The sequence below is a fragment of the Passer domesticus genome, chromosome 1 (genome assembly GCF_036417665.1).
Source record: "Passer domesticus isolate bPasDom1 chromosome 1, bPasDom1.hap1, whole genome shotgun sequence".
NCBI lineage: Eukaryota > Metazoa > Chordata > Aves > Passeriformes > Passeridae > Passer > Passer domesticus.
In genome coordinates this window covers 48777317-48797842 of record NC_087474.1, presented here as the reverse complement: position 1 = coordinate 48797842, position 20526 = coordinate 48777317, and the positions used below count along the sequence as shown (strand labels likewise).

The 20526-nt window shown below is 43.7% G+C and overlaps 1 protein-coding gene across 1 annotated transcript; it reads right to left on the bottom strand.

Moving 5' to 3' along the window:
• Window positions 1–398: 398 nt before the first annotated feature.
• PDIA4 (protein disulfide isomerase family A member 4) lies at window positions 399–13824 on the bottom strand. Its single transcript, XM_064419356.1, has 10 exons — window positions 13666–13824; window positions 8111–8291; window positions 6136–6341; window positions 5356–5494; window positions 4643–4848; window positions 3406–3564; window positions 2352–2503; window positions 1814–1970; window positions 1486–1719; window positions 399–1071 (listed from the first exon to the last, which is right to left on the bottom strand). The coding sequence occupies exons 1-10, from the start codon at window positions 13766–13768 to the stop codon at window positions 656–658; spliced, it is 1953 nt and encodes a 650-aa protein (XP_064275426.1). The 5' UTR covers window positions 13769–13824; the 3' UTR covers window positions 399–655.
• Window positions 13825–20526: the final 6702 nt, after the last annotated feature.

The window sequence follows — 20526 nt, the reverse complement described above, 5'->3', positions numbered from 1 at the left end:
TCAGGAAGACTAAGATGCAAATGAACCAATAAGGACTAGTAAAGAGAGGTACATTAGAAAAGCTTGCTATTTTAGCATCACTCTCACTACAGAGAGGCTAAAACAGGTCTAGAGCACATTTAGTTAGCAAGTCCCTGTGTCTTATCTCAGTAGGACCAAATAATTCATCCACAATTTAGAAAACCTCCATTCTTATCCTCAGCTACTAATACAATGATAGAGTCACATGAATAGGTACAAAGAGACAACAGAAAAGACTAGCTGAAAAGACTGCCCCCCCAGTAACCATAACAACAAATAAGAGAAATCTGTTTGTCTGAGGGATCTGCTTCTCTCTTTTTGGTAGTATCTTTTAACTTAAAAACAGCTGCATTGGAGTCAAAGAACAAAGCTCGAGATAGTCACAAAAAATAAAGGATGTATTTTTCTCCAAAGATCAAAACCGTAACTAACATAAGACATTCATATTAGAGTATTAAGTTCAGTGTCCAGGAAAAAACTCATCTGCCATATAAAAAAAAAGATACTGAAATTGCTTTACTGCTCAAGAATCTCTTTGCTCAAAACTGCTTAATTCTTCTCTCACCAAGTTTTGTCAGTAACTTGATTTTAACTACATTGTACAAACAACTTTTCTTCTCCACCCTCAGCTTATCTAAAGCTCTTCTTTTGTTCTGGAGAGTTTTGTTGCATGCTCCTCTATAAATTTGCTCAAATGCTCTAAATCTCTGTCCCCGCCTTCAAATTTAATTGGGTTGTTCTTCTTGTCCTTTGGAGCAAAGTAGATGGTGGGGAATCCCTCCACTTTGTAGCGGTCATTCGTCACATCGTTGGCAGTAGCATCCATCTTGGCTATAATCAGATTTTTCTCATTCTTGTATTTTTTGCCTAGCTCATTATACACTGGTTCTAGTTTCTTGCAGTGTCCACACCATGGGGCATAGAACTCTATGAGAACATCATTCTTTGGATCCATCACTATGGTATCAAAAGTTTTACCCACTACCACTTTCACAGGCCCTTTGTTATTTTTTGGCACTGGCTGGGACTTCACAATTGGCTTCAGTTTTCCTAGAAGGAAGCAAAACACACACAACACGGTTAGAATGTGGTAAGAGCAGCCCTTACAATCTCCTCTAAGGGCAGAAGTACATGCTCCTGCCAGGGAAAAATCACTGCACCAGCAAATGAACTTGCCTCAGCATGAAACACAGGCTAGTTAACTAGTGACCTTGTGGCCCAATAACCTCGTGAAATATGGGCAAAAGATTTTTTTGCAATTCCCTAGAACCCTTCTCCTCTTTTTATGGCTGTCCATCCACAAAGTAAATCATCCACCCATGATTTAATATAGTAGTCCCAAATAGGAATGACCAGCCCACACTTTAAAACCACAGACTCTGTTTACTGGAGCCATTGCCTCAGGAAACAACTCATGGAAGTGTAAACAAAATACCTTAGAGAATCCTACTTTAGAAACTGTACCTTTTTTGAAAGCCACCACAAACTGCCTGAGTACATCAGAGTCAAACTCTTCGGGCTCCATGGCATACTTCTTGCCACCTTCATCCAGAATGGCAGCGTTGACATCCTCTCCACTCTCAAGCAGGCCCAAATCTTTTATTTCAGAAGAATAATCTTCCTCATCAGAAACAGCAAACACGTATTCAGGGAAGTCTTTAGCCACTTCCAGGACTTTGCTTCTCCAATACTGAGTAGCTGAAAAACCAGAACAGGACAGAATTGGTAATTTCTAGTTATTTAGTGCCTGCCTCCTCTCAAAGTGAAGGAAGGGTAATTGTAGCAAACCTACCAACACGGTAGTCGAAACTGAAGTCCACAGAGTAGTAGACAACCACCAGAGGACGCTTGGAGTATCTCTTGCCATCGTTGGAAGGCTTGCGATGACCAACTAGAGGCAAAGCATGTTTTAGCACGTGCTCTTTAATCTCTGATCCATCTCTAGAGTCCTGTAAAGAAATAGTGGAAAAAGTTCAAGCAAACAGATTTAAGCAGCATTTCTGCTGCACACTACTAAAAAACCAATATTGGGACACACATGAATGCAAAAGAGTAAAGGATGTGTTATAAAAACAAGGCTGCCACCACATTTTCTTCAAACATTTGAGCATCAAATATTGTATGGACAAATTATTATTTGAAAGCATAACATCTGGACTAATTTCATAAAGTCCTCTAGAAAAAAAAATACAGTTTCAGTGGACAAACAGGTTGACTCAACTATCTAGTGGTAGTACTTCCAACAGGAAGATGCCAACTGATCATAATTACAGAGAAAGAGAACCTTCAATCCCACACACAAACATTTTAGCTCTGGACCATCTACTCACTTTAAGATTCAGAACGTGCATCTTGGGCTCGTGCTTCGACTGAAATTTTTCGGGCTGCATGACAACCAGTTTCCCTGGAGAAACTTTCAATAATTTTGCAATCTCATTGCTGAAGGTGTGATGGAATTTATAATCTTCTCTCAAACCATTAGCTGAAAAATTAAGGTTAGGGTGAAGGAAAAGTTATTAGAAAGGGAACTGACAGTCTGTAACTGAGATCTTGAGACTGTAACTGCAAGGAAACGCTCTTCCTTTTCTCCAAGTGACACAGAACAACCCAATCTTAGACAACAGGGGTGAGAAGCATGTGAATATACATCCAATTCCAGCAGCGCTATTTGAATGCTGTTCAACAAGTCATCCACTTGGTGAGTTATTCTACACACTCAAACACCTTGAACAGCTTCCAAAACATATAGAGCAAAACACTCATTCTTTTGTCAATCTCTTACCTCTTGGCTTCCCCCCAAACTGGTCAGCTAACCAAACTATTTGCTTTGGGGCAGCCTGGGAAACAGTTCTGTATCTTGCCATGCTGAAGCAAACAAATGAGCTCCTAATCCAACTATGACAGCAGCCCCAGAATCAGACATAGACAGGTTGCCAGGAATGGTCTAACTAAACTGACCCAGAAGTGGATGATGGTCCTTTCTGCAGGCCTCTCATCCCAAATGAGTTTGGTGACAACTGACTCTGGGCTGCCAGATATGAAACTAGTGTAACAGACAGCAAACACACCTAGGCTTTAAGCCAAGAAATTGTGGTTTGTCCCTCAGGAAAGAATTTTTCCCTCCTCTCTAGTCCATATGTTTTTAGGGACACAATTACCAAGCAGAGGTATATTCCATAACTGGCTGACACTTCAGTTACAGCCTCAAAATCTGGTGTGAGCTTATTTTTTGTGTACAAGTAGAAGATCACCCTTCCTCCTACTACTTCTCCTTTCCAACCCTCCCTACTATACTAGGAGCAGAAATAAATGATTTCTGCATGCCCAAAGTCCTAGGCAAAATCCCAACAAAACATATATTTAATATTTTAAAACATTATTTACCTGCTTCCTGATACAGCTGATAGGTTTTGTCATTCTCTCCACTAAAGACACCAATGATGATGACATCATCCCCATCCCTCAGAAATTCTTGTACCTGCTTGGTAGCCTGAATCTGTTTGGATGGAGGACCAGCCTGCTCAATCATGTAGTCGACAATACCTGTGAGAGATACCCGCCCCCGAAAAGTTGCTTAGAACATTTACTGAACTGAAAGATTTGGGCATTCCATCTAAAACATTTACTGTCACATGTCCCATGAACACCTTTCCTGCAGTGCAGCCTCCCACAATAACCTAAAGGCCAAATCAGCAAGATTTCAGTCCAAGTTTTTAAAGCTGCAGTTCTGAATATTCCCTTTCAGGTTGGTTTCAGAAGAAGTTACCAAGCACACAATCCATGAATATCAGTTGAACTTGCAAGCAATGCTCCTTTCTGAAATTCCAGACCCTTCACTCTCCTGAACCTGTTATGAGCCAAAGTGTTACTTGAATAGTCTTAAGTCTAATTAAAACTTAATATTGGGTATTTTTGCCAGCCCCCAAGGCACATTCCAATATAATTAAAGCCTGCCCATTTACCCATACTGCCACTGCTTCACCATGTGTATTTAACTTACTTTGATATTGAAAGGAGCTGATACTACCATCAAAAGATGTTATGAAGACTAGAGACAAATTTAAATATCCTGTGTATGTATGAGAGCAGAATTTTTTAGTTTCCCCCAGCTACTGCTGCTATGACATTAAAAAGTCTGCAAGTCCTACAGATATGTCAAAATATTTGAGGCCAAGCCTGCGGCATTCACATTGTCTGAAAAAAACCCTTCACTGAGGATCTTTCTCCTGGGAAGCTGAGAGGAAAGGAAAACAATTCTTATCTCGTTTGCTTCCCCTGTGTTGTGCTCACATGTGGAATGTGTTTGGAGATTGTTTACACACAGGTGCTTGTGTCATTGGATTCTGGCGTGAGTTGTTTTGACTCATTGGCCAATCAGGGCCAAGCTGTGTCAGGACTCTGGAAAGAGTCACAAGTTTTCATTATTATCTTTTTAGCATTAAGTATCCTTTCTGTATTCTTTACTGAAGAATAGTATTCTTTAATATAATATGGTATAATAAAATAATAAATTAGCCTTCTGAGAATATGAAGTCAGATTCATCATTCCTCCCTGCCACAAGGGTCCCTGCCAGTACAATACAAGCCCTCAGAACACAAGAAAAAGCCTAAACTGCAGTACCGTATTTTTCCCGCGGACCACTGTAGTCGTAAGGTTTGCCCTTGCGGAAGATTTTGAGAGTTGGGTAGCCAGTAACATCAAACTTCTTTGCAAGCTCCGTCTCAGCCGTGGCGTCGACTTTAGCCAGGGGGATGGGAGGCGTGCGCTTGCTGAGCTCCTGGGCTGCCTTCTCATATTCTGGAGCAAGCCTCTTGCAGTGTCCACACCTAGGGAGGGAGAGCAGAGGGCACTGCTTACAAACCTGCCTTGTACCTTCTGCCTCTGGAGTGGAAGAGTTAAGTCTTCCAGCATGCAGAAATGTGATCATTGAATCTACAGAGGACACTTCAGCCTTGGAAAATGTGTCGCTGCAACCTGAAGCTGGCCTCTGTGCCTAGCCTCACATTACTTTAGGTAGCTTCATTTTTAGAAGCCATTTCTAAGCTAAGGACCAATTCTCTTTGGTTTTCAGTATCTCAGTGTGTTGTCAAATCAGTAAATATTGTGAACCATCAGTGAAGATTTGGACACCACCCCTTGCTGAGACATAGATCCAGTCTAGTGTGCTAGTGATTTGCAGCATGATCCCAGGTGCAGATTAGAAATCAGGTATACCAGAGCTTTGCACAAGACAAAGATGTGTAAATGAGGCATTACAATGGAAGACAGGTTTGCCAAGTGTGTTCAGGCCATCTGTGCTGGACAAATACAGACCAATACATGGTCTTGCTTACCATGGAGCATAGAACTCTACAAGGATTATGTCAGCGTCATTCACAACTTCATCAAAATTATCCTGGGTCAATACCAGAGTAGCTTCGGGTGGAGGGGTCCAGTTGGGGTCAGAAACCTCCTTGACTTTGGCCACAATAGCTGAAACACAGTTCAATAACCCAATTAGTAAGCATGCATTTTATCATACCAGTAGCATGCCAAATGCATGAATTTGAAATCAGAGGGCAAGCACTGTGCTGGACCAATGATTACACATCAAGTTTCCATGAGAACACTTTCTTAATCAAGCTCCTTTATGCCTTATTTCCTTGTTGGCATTACCAAGAAGGTCTTCTTTTCACCCCATAGAGTGTCTTATGCAGAGCACAGATCTGTACTTTGAAGCACTGAATTCCATCTCAGACAAAAAGGTAATTTTCCGCCTTCTGACTAGAGCTGGGCATATTAATTAAGCAAAATATAAGTGGGTTTCTGTATAGTCAATACAGAGACCAAATGTTTATTGGCTGATCCTTCAGCAAACATGAGACTGTCTTCTCTTCTAGTCAAGTCATATTTCTAGAAACCTTGTGTCAATAACGGCACTACCCACTACCTGCAAAATGGTCCCCTAGCATGCATCCTGTTGAGAAAACAGGGAAAATTTCAGAATTCATAATATTACTTGTTTTAAGAGAAGTCAATTGAGATCAGAGTCCTTCAAAACAGCCACGTATTAAGAAACAAGATTATAGGCTATTTTGTTTTCTTCCAGGGAAATGCAAAGGACTGGTGCTTACCATCTTCTGTCCGAGACCCATCATAGTCAACAGCTTGGCCTTTTTTCAGGATTTTGATGGTTGGGTAGCCACTGACATCAAAACGACTTGACAGTGAAGTGGCTGCAGTAGCATCTATTTTGGCTACTGGAATAGGAGGGTCATTTTCCTTCAGAGTTTTGGCTATCTTCTCATACTCAGGAGCAAACTGTTTGCAGTGCCCACACCTGTCAGAGAAAAAGGTAGATAAGGTAAATGCATGACAGACATGCAGAGGTGCTCTGCTGCTCTGCAATTCCAGGATGCCTTCTAACAGACATCCACATTATCAGCACAGAAATGTTTGTCTTGCTACATGTTTGGATCATGAAGAAATAGAGAGCAACTGTAGCTAATGTACTGTATGTTCACATCAAAACATTTATTTCTCTTAATTTTCATTCAATGTGGAATGTATTGCCATATGCTTTATAAAACCACTGTAAAAAAATTCAACATCTGCTAAAAGTTGTAAATGTTATAATACGCTCCTTCTTTTCTTCCTAACTTCAGCTTCTCCTTAACCAAGTTTTATCTTCTCTCCCTAGCACCCTAAATTGAAGGAAAGAGGAAATGAACCAGCAGTTAAGTTGGCCTAATGAAATCTCCCACCCACCATGGTAACACAGCATCTGCCCCCTCTTTGGCCACACCAGAACTCTCTGGGAAGAACAGAGGCTCCTGCTGCAAAAGCAGGCATGACAGAGGATACCAGCAAAATAAATGCTAAACAAGCATTTAGCATAATAAATGCTAAATGCTTTAGCCTGACAAGCTAAAGATGAAACCAGAAAAATGTAGGAAAACAGAAAGAAGTGTGTGGCAGACAGCCTGTGCTCCTTAGCATCTCAGCTGGCAGGAAGGAGAGTAGAAAAATAGGAGAAGTGTTTAGTCTATAATGATACACATCCTTCTGCTCAGATAAAGTGAACTTCATGTTTAGTTTTCATATAGGCAAACTACAGCTGCAGAATTAGTGCCTACAGCCAAGAAAGAATGGGATTCTCTGTGACAAGAATGGCACAAGTTAAAATGCAGCTCCACCTCAAGCAAGATCATATTCCCCCTCTATTCAAAGGCTGGAGAAGGACCAATGAGTTTTTTGTGCCACCATTTTTGTATCACTGAGCCACAAATGAAAAGAGGTTCTGGCTGCAACACTAACTCAGCAACTCTACTGACAGTATCTCCTACTCTTGTTTTCCCCCATTAACCATCCCTAATGTTTCTGAACATAAGAATGCAAAAGACACATCCTGGGTTAAATCCTTTGTCTTGGTTATATGCAGGTAAATCCCCTGTAGCTCCCTGAGCAGACCAGTGGTGCTGGATACCCTGGGATGCCAGCAGAACTGCCATTGTTAGGTAGATGTATGAGGCACTGCTTAAATTGATAATACAAACAAGCTGTGTCCCTAACCACACCACACCCTTCTGTCAAGGGCAGAAACGTGAATTTGGAAAGGAAAACCTGGCAACTCCCCTGCTAGGGAAGCCTTCATTACTCCATCTACTCCATTACTCTCATTGCAGATGAGCAAGTACACATATTCTCTCTCAGTGGTCCAGCACTGGCAGGATGATAGCAAGCTGCAAGACCACACTGCATTACTTTTCTGGGCCTCACTGGGACTATTTCTTTTCCCTGACAGGCATAAAACAGGGATAGAATCAGGCCTGTTCTCCCCTTGGCATGGGATCCCTCAGTATGACCCACATCTGTGGAACAGGAAGCAGGCTGCTAGTTACTCCATGGTACAGGGGTGGGAAAAAAGTTTCTTCCCCACCACCAGAATCACCTCTTTTTCTGGACTATAGCAGAGTCCTGAGCATCTCCTGCAGACAAGTTACTCCTTTCTCATCTTTAAAATGGCAACCCAAGCTCACTTCTTAGGAGCTTGCCCTGGCAGAGAAGTGCTCTGATGCTGCACCCATGGAGGTGCTGCTGTGAACCCACCATGGTGCGTAGAACTCCAGCAGCACAGTGTCCTTGTCTGCAGTGAAGGTGTCAAAGTTTGCATCATTCAAGACTAATACACCATTTTCTTCTTTAACTACAGAATCATCGTCCTCTTCGTCATCTTCTTCATCATCATCATCATCATCACCTTCATCATCAGCTTCTTTTGTAACAGATTCTGGAAAGGTAAGAATATGACACAGATTAGATTGTGTCCAGTTTAACATTAAAGTGACAGTACCAGAATGAAGATGGATTAGACAACTCCTGTGGTTAAGAAAAGTACCCACATGAATTAGTTTGTGCTCCACACATGGTGACAGCTATCTCAGTTTGAAAAGAGCCTGAACTCAGATGTTTGACCATTTCAATTTTGTCCACATTACACCAGGTAACACTATTAATATTTCCATAAAGTACCAACACGTATTGCACATTTCAGAGAGAACTAACAAAATGGACACAAGAAGTATTAAAGAATGCAAATTTATGCAACAGTTGCCACAAAGGTTTGATAGACATCTTGTTGAAACATGGGCAGTGAGACATGTTTTGCTGGGCAAAAAGGGCACACAGATGATACCTGAACTTCAAACAGAACCCCTTCATCATGCAACAGAGTAGCTGTCCTTTAAGTGTAGCAAACTTGAAGTTGGAAAAACTAGTGTCTTACACCAAAAAAGCATGTGGTATCTGTTTCCCAATGCTCCCCTTGTACCCCTATCAGGAGACCTGTAACACCACAATAGCCATGTGCTCCCTGTCTGCAAGGCACACTTGCTATAAACGCAACAAGTTGTAAACATTATAATACGCTCCTTTGTTACAATTTCATTACTACTAAGGTGGTTTGGAGCAATAAACTTGCTCCAAACCACCTTAGTAGTAATGAAATTGTAACAAATTTCATTACTACAAGGTGGTAACAATTTCATTACTATTAAGTTACAATTTCATTACTACTAAGGTGGTTTGGAGGCAGCACTTCAAAACTGTGCTTCTTTCCTGACTGCTCCATCCACCTCTGCCACTCTTGCTTTCAGTTACAGCAATGTTTCAGGTCTGCTATTCATTGAGGAGTCTTTCAACTCACAGGAGCATCAACCACTCTGCTCTGGATCAGCACCAGGCTGCAGTGAGTGTAAAATCAAGTAAATGACTGCAGGAGTCCCACGAAAACCCACTCCTATGCACCTGCAAATGCCAGGTACTCTTCTAAAAAAAAAAAAAAAAAAAAAAAGTAACCAAAAACTGAGTGAAAGCTTCTTCTTTCAAAGAACTTTTGGGGAGGCCTTTGAATTAAGACCAAAACCACTGGTCCAGAACAGTCCTTTAAAGAAGAAAGCAGATTTGTTAAATTACCAAAGCAAAATTAGCATGTGAAAGCTGAAGCCAGCACATTTCTACTCATTCATTCTTTGTTGGCTTGGAATTTGAGATTTTTTTTCAATATCTGACCTTTCACATGTTCCTTTAAACTTTTTTTTAAAAAACAAAACTGCTATCTTTCAAGGAAACCAGACCTTCCTGAAGGACTTTAAAAGAATTTCAGTTACAGAACAAGTAATGAAAATATCTCATCTCAAATGAAAACTGTAAAACAATGAACTTAAGTCCCTTTTAACCAGTGGGACTCCCAGGAATTGGAAAAAAAAAATCAAAAAAGAAAAAAGGGATGAGGGTTTCTTCTTTAAAATTATTTTCTATTTAACTTGCTTTTGACTAAGCTGAGAGGAGTTACTGCAGCAGTATTCTGAAAATATTCTGATTTCAGGAAGTTGAAAGTTAAGAATGATAAATATGTACTATCCAGATATGAAAAAGCTAACAAAACAAAACCCACTTTTGTGAGACTAACAGCAGACCTTAGGAACAACCTCACCATGGATAAAATTATGACATTAAATTACAAGAGCTACTATACTTTTAAAAGAAAGTATACAAAAACGAGCCTATATGCTCTCAGGAAACAGTACAGGCTCTTGGAGAAAATACGTTGATTTTAGTTAGAGGCCAAATTTATGTAGCACTAAATACTAAAGCTTCTGATGAAGGGAGAGATCAGAGGAGATCATTTATCACACAACCATAGTCAGCTGGATTAGGTTTCTTTAACAAGTCCTAGTGTTTCACCTATCTTTGAGGCAGCTAAAAGCACTGTTTGCAAGCAGACAATGCCTCCTGTGTTGCAGCACTTGCTCACCCTTGAGTGAATCCATGCCTCACATACCTGCAGGACTACCCCAGTGAAACTGCTAGATTTCAGGGGCTCCAGGAGGCAAAACTTGTGCCTTACAGGGGTGCCCAGCAGTTCTGAGGGCTATGTTTCACCACAGGCTGTTCCTGGCTGGCCTGTGCCTGAATTCCCGGCCCTTGATTTCCAGACAAATTGCTTCAGATATGATTTTTCCTGACACAAAGGAATGCGAGCAAAACCAACTGGCCAGTTCTGCTCCTGCATGTCGAACTATCCACTGGGCTGTGACCCTTGTTCCTGCTCACTCTGCTCACCACCCACCCCCAAGGGAGACAAAGACCACAGCGGCTACAGTGGCACCTGTTTTTCAGCAAGAACAAGGTATCACCTGCAAAAACATCCAGCACTGGTGGAAAATATAACCATCAAATCCACCATCCCTCAGTGAAATAATTTTGTATCTTTCCCTACAAGCGGCCTTACAGCCTGCGGAGGTAAAACTTCCCTGACAGCGACACATTGTCATGGGCACTGCACACACCCACTTCCTCCTCCCTGGAGATGGAGGCAGGACAATAGCACTGGAGCAGCAGGGCTCCACCTTTTCCCAAGCGGCTTAAGGAGGGCGTGCACTAAAAAGAAAGCTAAGCACACTTAGATATCGGTCCTTAAGAGAGCAGACTTACTTTCTGTAGCTTCCAGCTTCACCAGCACCCAGGGCTATCATAGCCACCTCTGCCATCCCTTTACTGTTGGGACTGAAAGACCTGTTTCAGGGACCTAACCCCAGAAGATGCAAGCAGGACTTTTCTTCTTTCTCCATAATGAGCAAGAAACTTTCCTCTGCATTGAAGATTTTCAATTTAAAGAGAACAGAACGAGTCTAACTGTGACACCTGAAGTGGCAGAAGTAGCTAATAAATACTTACATAAATCAGCTCATGAGAATAAAACAGCTGCCCCCAAACTGAAATATCTTTGTTTCTTAAAGTGATTTGTAAAGCCAGTGGACAAACCAACAGCTGTGACAGCTATGGCTAAAACCTGTCCTCTGGTAAAATATGGATAACCCCCTTATACTAAAAAACCAAAACACACACAAAAGATTTAAAAGACAAAACTAAACTCCCAAACTCCCCACAAAAGGAATCCACAAATTTCAACACATTACTACCCAAGTCCAGAAACATGATCAAGAAGGTACTTTGAGACTTGAAGTACACAATGCTGGCTAGCAGGCCTTCTTTAGGATGACAGCTACTCTGAAATTAATTCTTACAGTAACTTCACTGAACACTCAGCATTTATCAGAAATATAGCCTAGTAACATTTTCTTAAACTAAGCAGATCCTGTACAAAAAAATCTGCATCCAATGACTTTGGGATGCTGCCTGGAAGTTTCCTTTTGAGGAGCACACTGTTCCCTAATTGGATGAGCTCTGTTTTCAGAAACCCAGAACTTGGGACTCATCATGTGTTGCTAGGGTATTTGCAAGGTTTTCAATAGTATCAGCCCCCTTCAATCTTTCTTGTGATGGATCCTCTACATGATCCCTCCTTTCCCATCACCAGGATGTTAAGGGTGTAGTGGTCAGGATTCAGGCTAACCTCACTTCCAGCATATTTGCCCCCCTGCCCTTCTGAAACCTCGCTTCCCAAATCCTGCAGCGCAACAAGCTGGGTTCGCTCGGAGCTCTTCATCTCCCCAACAATCAGTGTGCATAAGATTACTTCCTTGTTGCAAAGTAAATTTATTTCACTTCACCCAAGTGTGCATTCCAAGGGCAAAAACTGAAACCCCCAACTATGTGCATTTTTAAGGCAAAGGCTAGCTCACAATCTACACACAAATTCAAGATAAGATACACAATAGAACCTGGAAAACTATTCAAAGCTGGGCAGTGGATTAGTGTTCAGCTCCACACAGCAGGAGATACTTCCATCACTGTGTACCTTTGATCCTGAGAACTCCTAAGATGAGAAGAGCAGCAAGCACAGGAAATACTGATGAGAACCAGGCCCACAAGAAGCTGAGCCGCTGCTGCCAGCCACAGGTAACACTGTAACATCACAGGTGTTACTTCACCCTTTGAAGGTGGCAGGGGAAATCGGTACTAGGCTTTGTCATATGTTACAAAGAAACCATAGCCGTGTTCTAGCTAAAAGCAGAGAAAGAGGCATAAAAATTGTATTCTGGTTTGCAACAGAAACAAAGAAAAGAGCTCCACAGGAAGGTTCTGTATCTCCATCTCCTTACTGCAGATGCCATGCCATACAAAACAAATCTCTTTACCCGTATCCCACAAACCATACAGTTAGTTACACAAATAGGGTAACTGATCTAAATGCACTTCTGCAAGTTTTAGTGCCTGTTAGGCCAACAAGTTGGGAGACATGAGCTCAGAATCCATAATCCAGTCTCTCTAAAAGCCCTCTAGTATTTAAAATACAGCAGTGTTCATGCAGGAAATATGGACAATGAATAATTTACCAAAATCCACATGAAAGAAACTTAAAACCAAAAAAAGAAACACCTTCAAATGTCTGCCTCCTACATACAAGCACTATACTCATTAAGCCTCAGCAGCTTTATTTCAGCTAATTTTGGAAAGGAGGAGACACACGTCAGTGAAATCCAAAGAAGGTAGGAAGAAACACCAAGAAGATGGTAACAATGGGCCTTCCTTCTGTGAGGGGAAAAAAAAAAATTAGTTTGAAACACGAAGAATGCACAGAGTCCCTGAACAAAGGAGTAAGGAAACGAGTGCTCAGCCACAGAACCATAGAATGATAAGGGTTGGACGGGACCTTAAAGATCCCCCAGTCCCAGCTCCCCGGCCATGGGAAGGGACACCTCCCACTAGACCACTGCTTCTTGAGCACTGCCGGCACTGGGGTACCCCCACCTCTCTGGGCAACCTGTTCCAGTGTCTCACCACACCCAGAGTGAAGCATTTCTGCCTCATATCGAACCTAAATTCCTCCTCTTTCAATTTGCACCCATTACTTCTCGTCTTACCACCACAGCTCCTGATGAAGAGCCCCTCTCCGCAAAATGAAATCGCAATCTGTCCGACAGGAGTCTGAATAAAGAAATCGCAAATTCTCCGGAGATTCAGAACCCGGGGATTGCCAACACGGCTAATTGTGAGCTAGCTGTTAACTCCGCGCTTGGCAGAGGCGAGGCAGAGCCGCCCCACAGACCTCAGCGCCTTGGCGGGGCGGGCTCAGCGCCCTGCACAGAGGCCTGCGAGGAGCACCCCGGCCCCGGCGCGCCCCGCCAGCCCGGGCTCCCCGCAGCGCCCAGCGCCGGGACCCGGCGTGCGCTGCCGGCCCAGCCCCTGCCCGCGCTCACCTCCGTCGCCATCCTCCTCCTGCGCCGCCGCGCTCCGCGCCAGGAGTGCGATCTGAGCCAGCCCCAGCAGGAGCAGCAGCACCCACAGCCCGCGCAGCCTCATCCTCCCGCCGCGGCTCCCGGTCCGTCCGCTCCCTGCGCTGCGCTCCCGCCGCTCGCCCCGCCCCCCGCGGCACGCCGCGCCCGATGATTGGCTGCCGCCTCAACACGTGCTTGGCGCGGTCGCCAATCAACAATCGTCACGAGGGCCGGCGGCGCGGGGTGCGCGGGTTTCGCGGCGCCCCCGGGGACCCCCGGCGGCAGCGGGCGCGGCGCCGCGGCGGGACACGGGCGCCATCGAGCGGGGCGGCGCCGGGAGAGCGGCGGCGCCGCCGCGCGCAGAAGCGCCCGGCCGCTCTGAGGTGCCGCCCCGCCATTGGCCGCCGCGGCGCCGCCAACCGCAGGCCGCCACGCGTGGAGCGCGCGGCCGCTCCGGGGGCGGGAGGCGGGAGGGACGGGGCGGGAGCGCCCCGAGCGCGTGCGGCCACATCGCCCTTCGGGATTGGCGGGCCGGCGGCGGGGGGCGGGGCCAGCGAGGGGCGGCAGCCTGTGAGGGCGCGCCGCGTGCGGCGGGGCGGGGGCAGCTGAGGGCGGGCTGAGGGCAGCGCCGGGGATTCTGGAATTCCGGAATTCCCACAGCGGGAGAGGGGCATTCGGTAATTTCGGGAAAGGTGGGATGCAGGCGCCGCCCTTGGGTGCTCCCGCGGGGACCAGGGAGAGTGCGGCGCCGCGAGCCCACGGTAGCGCCGTGATTGCACGGGAAGGTGTCGCGGCACCATTTCTGTCCGTGGCTGTCCAAAACCTGGGCTTTTCAGTGTGCAGCGGTTACACTGTAAAAGAGTAGCAGTAGCTTATGATAAATTGATATCTTCAAGGTTTTGAAGTGCAAGCTTTAAAATATAAACTCCACAATTTCAGAGGATGAAGACACTGGAGTGCTCTGAAAGGCTGCTGTTGCATCAGTTGCCATTTGGCATTTGTAAGTGGTCTGTAGGTTGGGAAAAAAAAAAAAAAAAAAAAAAAAAAACCCATATTAAAAGGCCTTCTGTGTTCAACATTCATAAGTTATGGCCTAGAAGTCAGTGCCTTTCCTCAACTCAGATGCCACACCAGGTATCTTGAAAATACAGCAGCTGATACAGGAGCAGTTTTCTAACTTACTTGGCAAATCACTAGAATGGAGTGGGACCTGATCTGAACCAAGTTAAAGCTGTCTGGATCCTGCCAAAATTGTGAGCCTAATCCTGCCTGGTTTTGTTACTGATGCAAATATTAATTTGATTAATGTTGATATTCAGTAGTTTGATGATAGCACGTCATGAGATTGTACACTCCATATTCTCAGTGGGAAGGATTAAGAGTATGGAAGTTTTTTATTTAGAGTCTTGTTCACTGTTTAACACAACCTTCGATTTAAATTTCGTCTTGGCGTGTGACATATTTACTGTCTTTATCCTCTGAGTTTGTAAGAGAGATATTGGCTGTTGTAATCAATTTTTTTCTGATTTATGTTGGAGGTTTTCCAACTGACAGTGACCTGTCAAGATAGAGAAATACTAATACGTCATGACTGACATTGTCTAGGCCGTTGCAAAACTGGTTAAAGTAGCTTGCAGAAAAAGTGAGCATGTAAAATGAGGAAGTAGTGTCAGCATTGCTTTTGTCTGCTGGACTGTGAAATACTGAATTAAATGCTTTTTCTTTCATGATGAGTTTTACGGTTATTGTGGTTTCTGTCACCCCAGGTTAACCAACTGAAAAAGGAGATCAGTAAATTTGCTAGGCAGTCAAAGGTGCCACATACCAACATCCTGCCAGACAGTGAAAAGGAAATGCAAATAGTACAAATACAGGGGAGGTGGGTTTGTTACTACTTATTTGAGCTGCAGGAGGAAAGCCTGGAACGCAGAACCCCTGTGATCCCTGTTCAGCCAAGGACAGCCTGACTGAGAAATTTGCTGAATTGTCAGTTCACTGTGTGGGTGGTTACAACACTTGTAGCCCGATGGATCTTAGGCACGTCCCACTAGACAAACAGGACCTTGGCAAAGGACCTGGTCTGGTCTGTCTTCAAACCAGCAGGGCTGTGCCTGTCTTCCTAGATTAGGGCTGCACAGGATGGCACAGCAAATACAGAGCTGCAAATGACACACCAGGCAGACAAGTGATTCATCCCAGACCTGCTGGGGTGCCAGCTCCATGCATTTGTCAAATTTACTGGGCACCTGGAAATGTGCCAGCTGTGCAGCTCTTCCAGGGGAGTCCTTCCTGCTCTCTAAAGGGCTGGCTACCTGTGGGACTGACCACATGAAGCTGAAAATCCTCTGGGCTAAGCACTACTGGTAAAAGGGCTGCTGCCTTTTGCTGAGTGCTCATTCCTTATGCAAGTTAATGACAGGAACACTCTCCTCTTTGCCAGGAGGATCTCTGGGCAGAAGGCAGGTGGAACACCTGCCCAGTATAGGGTCATCTATGGGTTAGATGCATAGAAAAGTGAATGGAACAGGTCTCCTGCAGCTTGTCTGATTGTGAGGAACTGGCCATACAAATCCCTAGCCATGGGACTCTGGAGAGTCCAGAAAGCTTGAGGCCTCACAGAGCACCTATGGTGTAGTTTCTGGGTAAAAGGCATTTCTACCTGATAAGATCTGCTGCGCTGCAGAAAAATGCAGGTATTAGTGCACTCTGGTTATTTGAAAGCGGATTGCATTTTGTGCATACTGTGCTTTCATATCCTGATAAGGGGTCAGCATCACTGCTGGCAGACCTGCATCCCCAGGAACAAGCAGATTATTGTAGTTCTTAAATATGCCTCCCCTCAAGAACATTCAGTAAGTGTCTTTCCTGTTGGTTTAAGTTGCCAGTGGTTACTTTAAAGTCTTTGCAGATTGCATCTGTGTTCTCCAGCATCATTAAGTGGTGGACTGTGGAAATCTCTCCTTGTATCACACTGTACTTTTCTCCTTTAAAAGATAGCCTAGAACCTATTAATCCTATACCTCATTTTGCACATTCTGTGGGGCACAGCTGTTAGTCTTAGAAGAGGCCTAATTCAGCAGTAAATATCAAAAAATAAAAAGCCAATGTTCTTCCACAAAAATAATGAAAATGGTAAGACTTGTCAAACTAAGCTATGTAGGGTTAACTTCTGTTGTTAAAATGTATTACAATCTCAAAAGTAAATGTGGACCTACTTGGCCTTTCATCGGCTGTAAATCGACACAGGCAGGCAGCTGGGACAATCACAAACTCACAGCAAGAACATAAAGAGTAAATTTGAGCTAAAAATGTAATATTTAAAATGGCACAGTGTCACACAAGTGTTTTGAATGATTTTTCTGGTAGTTTTCTTGTCGACCTCGGTTATGTTGTTTGCATAATAGCTAAACTTTCACATGATGCTGAAATGCCTTGCACACAATCTTCATGTAAATCACTTCAGTGAACCTCAAAACAATGCTTAAAATATCCATCCTGATTGCATTTCACCTAAATGATTTGCATTTCACCTACATCTAAAAACAATTTAGAGCAAGAAAGACACTTCTAGAACTCATCATTTTTTTGCTCAGTGGTTGATTCATCTATTATTATGCCTTTCAATAATTTTCAGTCATCACTGTAGAAAGATGGTTAAAAGTTTGATGTGAAAATGTTCCACTTCAATACTACTAAATTCTTGTAAGTTAATGAAATATGGTAAGTGACAGTAATATACTCTTGATTCCTGCATTGCTCTCTTGTTTTGCTGCAATGATTTTGTGTCTGTATGGATGACTTTTTTTTTTTTTTTCCTTTTCTTTGTTATTTCAGGGACCTTCTTCTTAGTTCTTGGTTCTCTGTTACGCCTTGTTCTGTCACTACCAGCCTTGGTAAAAATTCTCTCTCCATCTTTCTTACAAGACCACTTCATCTGTTAAAAGGCTGCAATGAGTGACCCTGGAGATTTCTCCAGCCTGAGAAATTCCAGTTTCTCAGCCTTTCCTCAAAAGAGAGATGTTTTACTCCTGTCATCATTCCTGTTGCCCTCCTCTGGAGTTGCTGTCACAGGTCCATGTCTTTCTTGTGCCCCAAGAAAGGAGCAGGATTCCAGAGCTGGACACAGTGTTTCAGATGAAACCACCACAGCAAAGTAAGGAGATCCCTCTGGATAGCATCCTGTCCTGGCATATCAAGTATGCTTAGACACTCCATGCTGGGAGATTTGGGCAGCATTTTTGGTTGTAAGTTAACCAGGGCCCAGGCAAAGGAATGTGATTACTTATTGTCAGTAAACAGTTGCTGGCTGGCACAATGCTGGCCTGTGCCAAGCAGAGCACTTCCAAGGACTTCTAAACATTCTTCTGCAGCTGGCACATTCTTGGAAGCTGTTTGTGTGCAGCCAGCCTGCTTGGAGAATGAGAGAATTTATTAGCACAGGCACCTCCACATTGGTTGTCCTGGGTGCCTAGGAATATCCCAGACATGCCCAGTTCACTGGTGTAGGTGTGGCAGTTCAGTGATGTGTAAGTGGGTGCCAAGAATAGCAGAGAGCACGCTGGAAAGTATGTAGTCACTGAGGTAAGTGGCCTAAATGCTGACCCTAAATGCTGGCTGCATTTTTGTTAGAGTTCTATATTGTAAGAACTGTAATGATAATGAGATTACTTCAGTTGTCTGTGAAGTTACATCCTAAATTTGGATGACAACCTATCCAGTACAGATCTGTAAGAGTAGTTCATATCTAAACTGTAGTTTATATCTATATTTTCTTTCCTTCAGGTTAAATATATATCTATAGAACACTTCCATGGAGTTCATTGGTAAATGAACATGGAATAAACTTCAGAACTTTCAGCAAAGTCACATTCTAGTGTTTTCTGTGTGCAAACCCAGTCTTAACAGTGTCAACCCTCCAGGGAGCTGATAGCTTTCATGTAACAGAGGGATGTAACAGAACCTTGACAGTGACTGCTAGACTACCTTACTTTTTCAAAACTCATTTTTTGCTTTTTGTAAAGGCGACAGAATGTCCTGCCTCCTGTAGAGGACAATTAAACATGGTGAAGATCAGTGCATTGCTGGCTCTAGTGGCTGGCTCTGAGAGGCAAGTATTGAAGGATACATCTTAAACAAGTGGCAGAGAAGAAGAACTGTGTTTTTCTCAGTGAAGGTGTTGGTGAGGGACGTGTGGGGGAGCAGCTGTGCTAATGGTGCTGTGCACCAGTCACTGGGAGCACCAGTGTCAATTTTGGGGGTTAGTGGAAACAGATGGAAATACAGATTTCTCAGCATAGTCTGTTTACACTTCAATGCCTGAGTGGATTTTTCTCTGGTCTTAATTTATCTTTACTCTGGTCCTTTGGCCTGTGAAGAGATCCACTGATCCTACAGGAAAGAAAGAAGGGGATATAAAATGGGATGAGCAATCCCCTTGAAATAAGGGTCCCATCTCCATCAGAGTAAGTGAGTTGTCATATGCACAGTTGGTCACAAGATGTCAGTGTCAAAGAGCAAGTTGGAGTGAAGGGCCTGGGAAGCTGAGATCTCCCAGTTCCCCATTGTGGGAATACTGCAGGGAACATTTGCTGTGTTGGGTCTTGGCATTGCAAACTGTTATAATACTGCTGGGCTTGAGGCTATAGTGCAGGTGAGAAATCTTTCCGGTTCTTTGCAGGGTGGTTTTGGTTTGGTTTGTGCGTAAGGCTCAGCAGAAAGCTGAGCTCCTTCTGAGGTAAGGTGAGAGCAAGAAGCAGATAGGATTAGGAGAAGGAACAGATTCTGGCTGGAGGAGGAGGCTGTTGCCCTTTGGACATCTATCCTGTGTGGCAGAGTACTCCACTAGGCAAAGGTAATTATCCTGCATACAGCTTTTAGCTGACATGTGAAAGCACAGGCCTTCCGGGCTGTCATCTGTAAAGAGCCCACTTTTTTATCCAGGATCAGGATACTAGGGGTTTAAGACTGATCTGGCTTGCTATGGTCTGTTCCAGATTACACCAGAGGAAAAATTTCCTAACAAAAACTGCTCTGTGTAGCTAGCACAGCTTGGCACAGTTTTTGCACCTCAGTCTGCTGCATGGTAGTCAAGAGCAGGGGAGCAGGGGGCCATGGGAAGCCCACTCTTATAATGCCTTCATTAAAACCATTATTTTGGCCCATCCTCCCTGGGACTTCCAGGAACTTCAGGAAGCAGCTGTTTTCCAGAAAGAAAAACATGTCAGGATAACTCATGGTTTCTACTGAAACATCATTTTCCAGAGCTGTAGTTAGGACGTTGTCTCCTTGAGATTCAATTAGATGCTCCGTACTTCCTTCATGAAAAACCTTCCAAATGGGTTATGGAGGAAGAGTAGAAGTCCCAATTCTCTCTCTTCCACTGCTGACTAAAGCTGTGTAATAAAACACATACTACTATAGATCAAAAATTCCTTCTATTTATAGAAATTAAAACTAGACTTCTTTGAACTGTGAGATGCATTTGTTTTCTAATGAGCATTGCATTTTTTCCAAGATCCTCTTGCTTTCTTATGCTCTAAAGGCTCAACGTAGTGTATTTTTCTCCAATTTCTGTTCCCAGGCACAGGCTTGCATTTGCAGTTTGTTGTGCATTATATATTTAAAAGCCGTGTCATTCCTCTGTTGCCTCTAGCTTTTTTGGGAGTAAAAGCACCAAGAGATGCTACTTACTATCCTGAAATTTTAAATTCTTAAATAATTACATTGGCTAGCTTACATCCATTTTCCTCATATATGTACAGATTGCCAAAATAAGAGTCACATTATTGCCTTGAGAATTCCCTCCTTGCTATCCAGAGCTGCTGTTCCAGCCCATATGGGCAT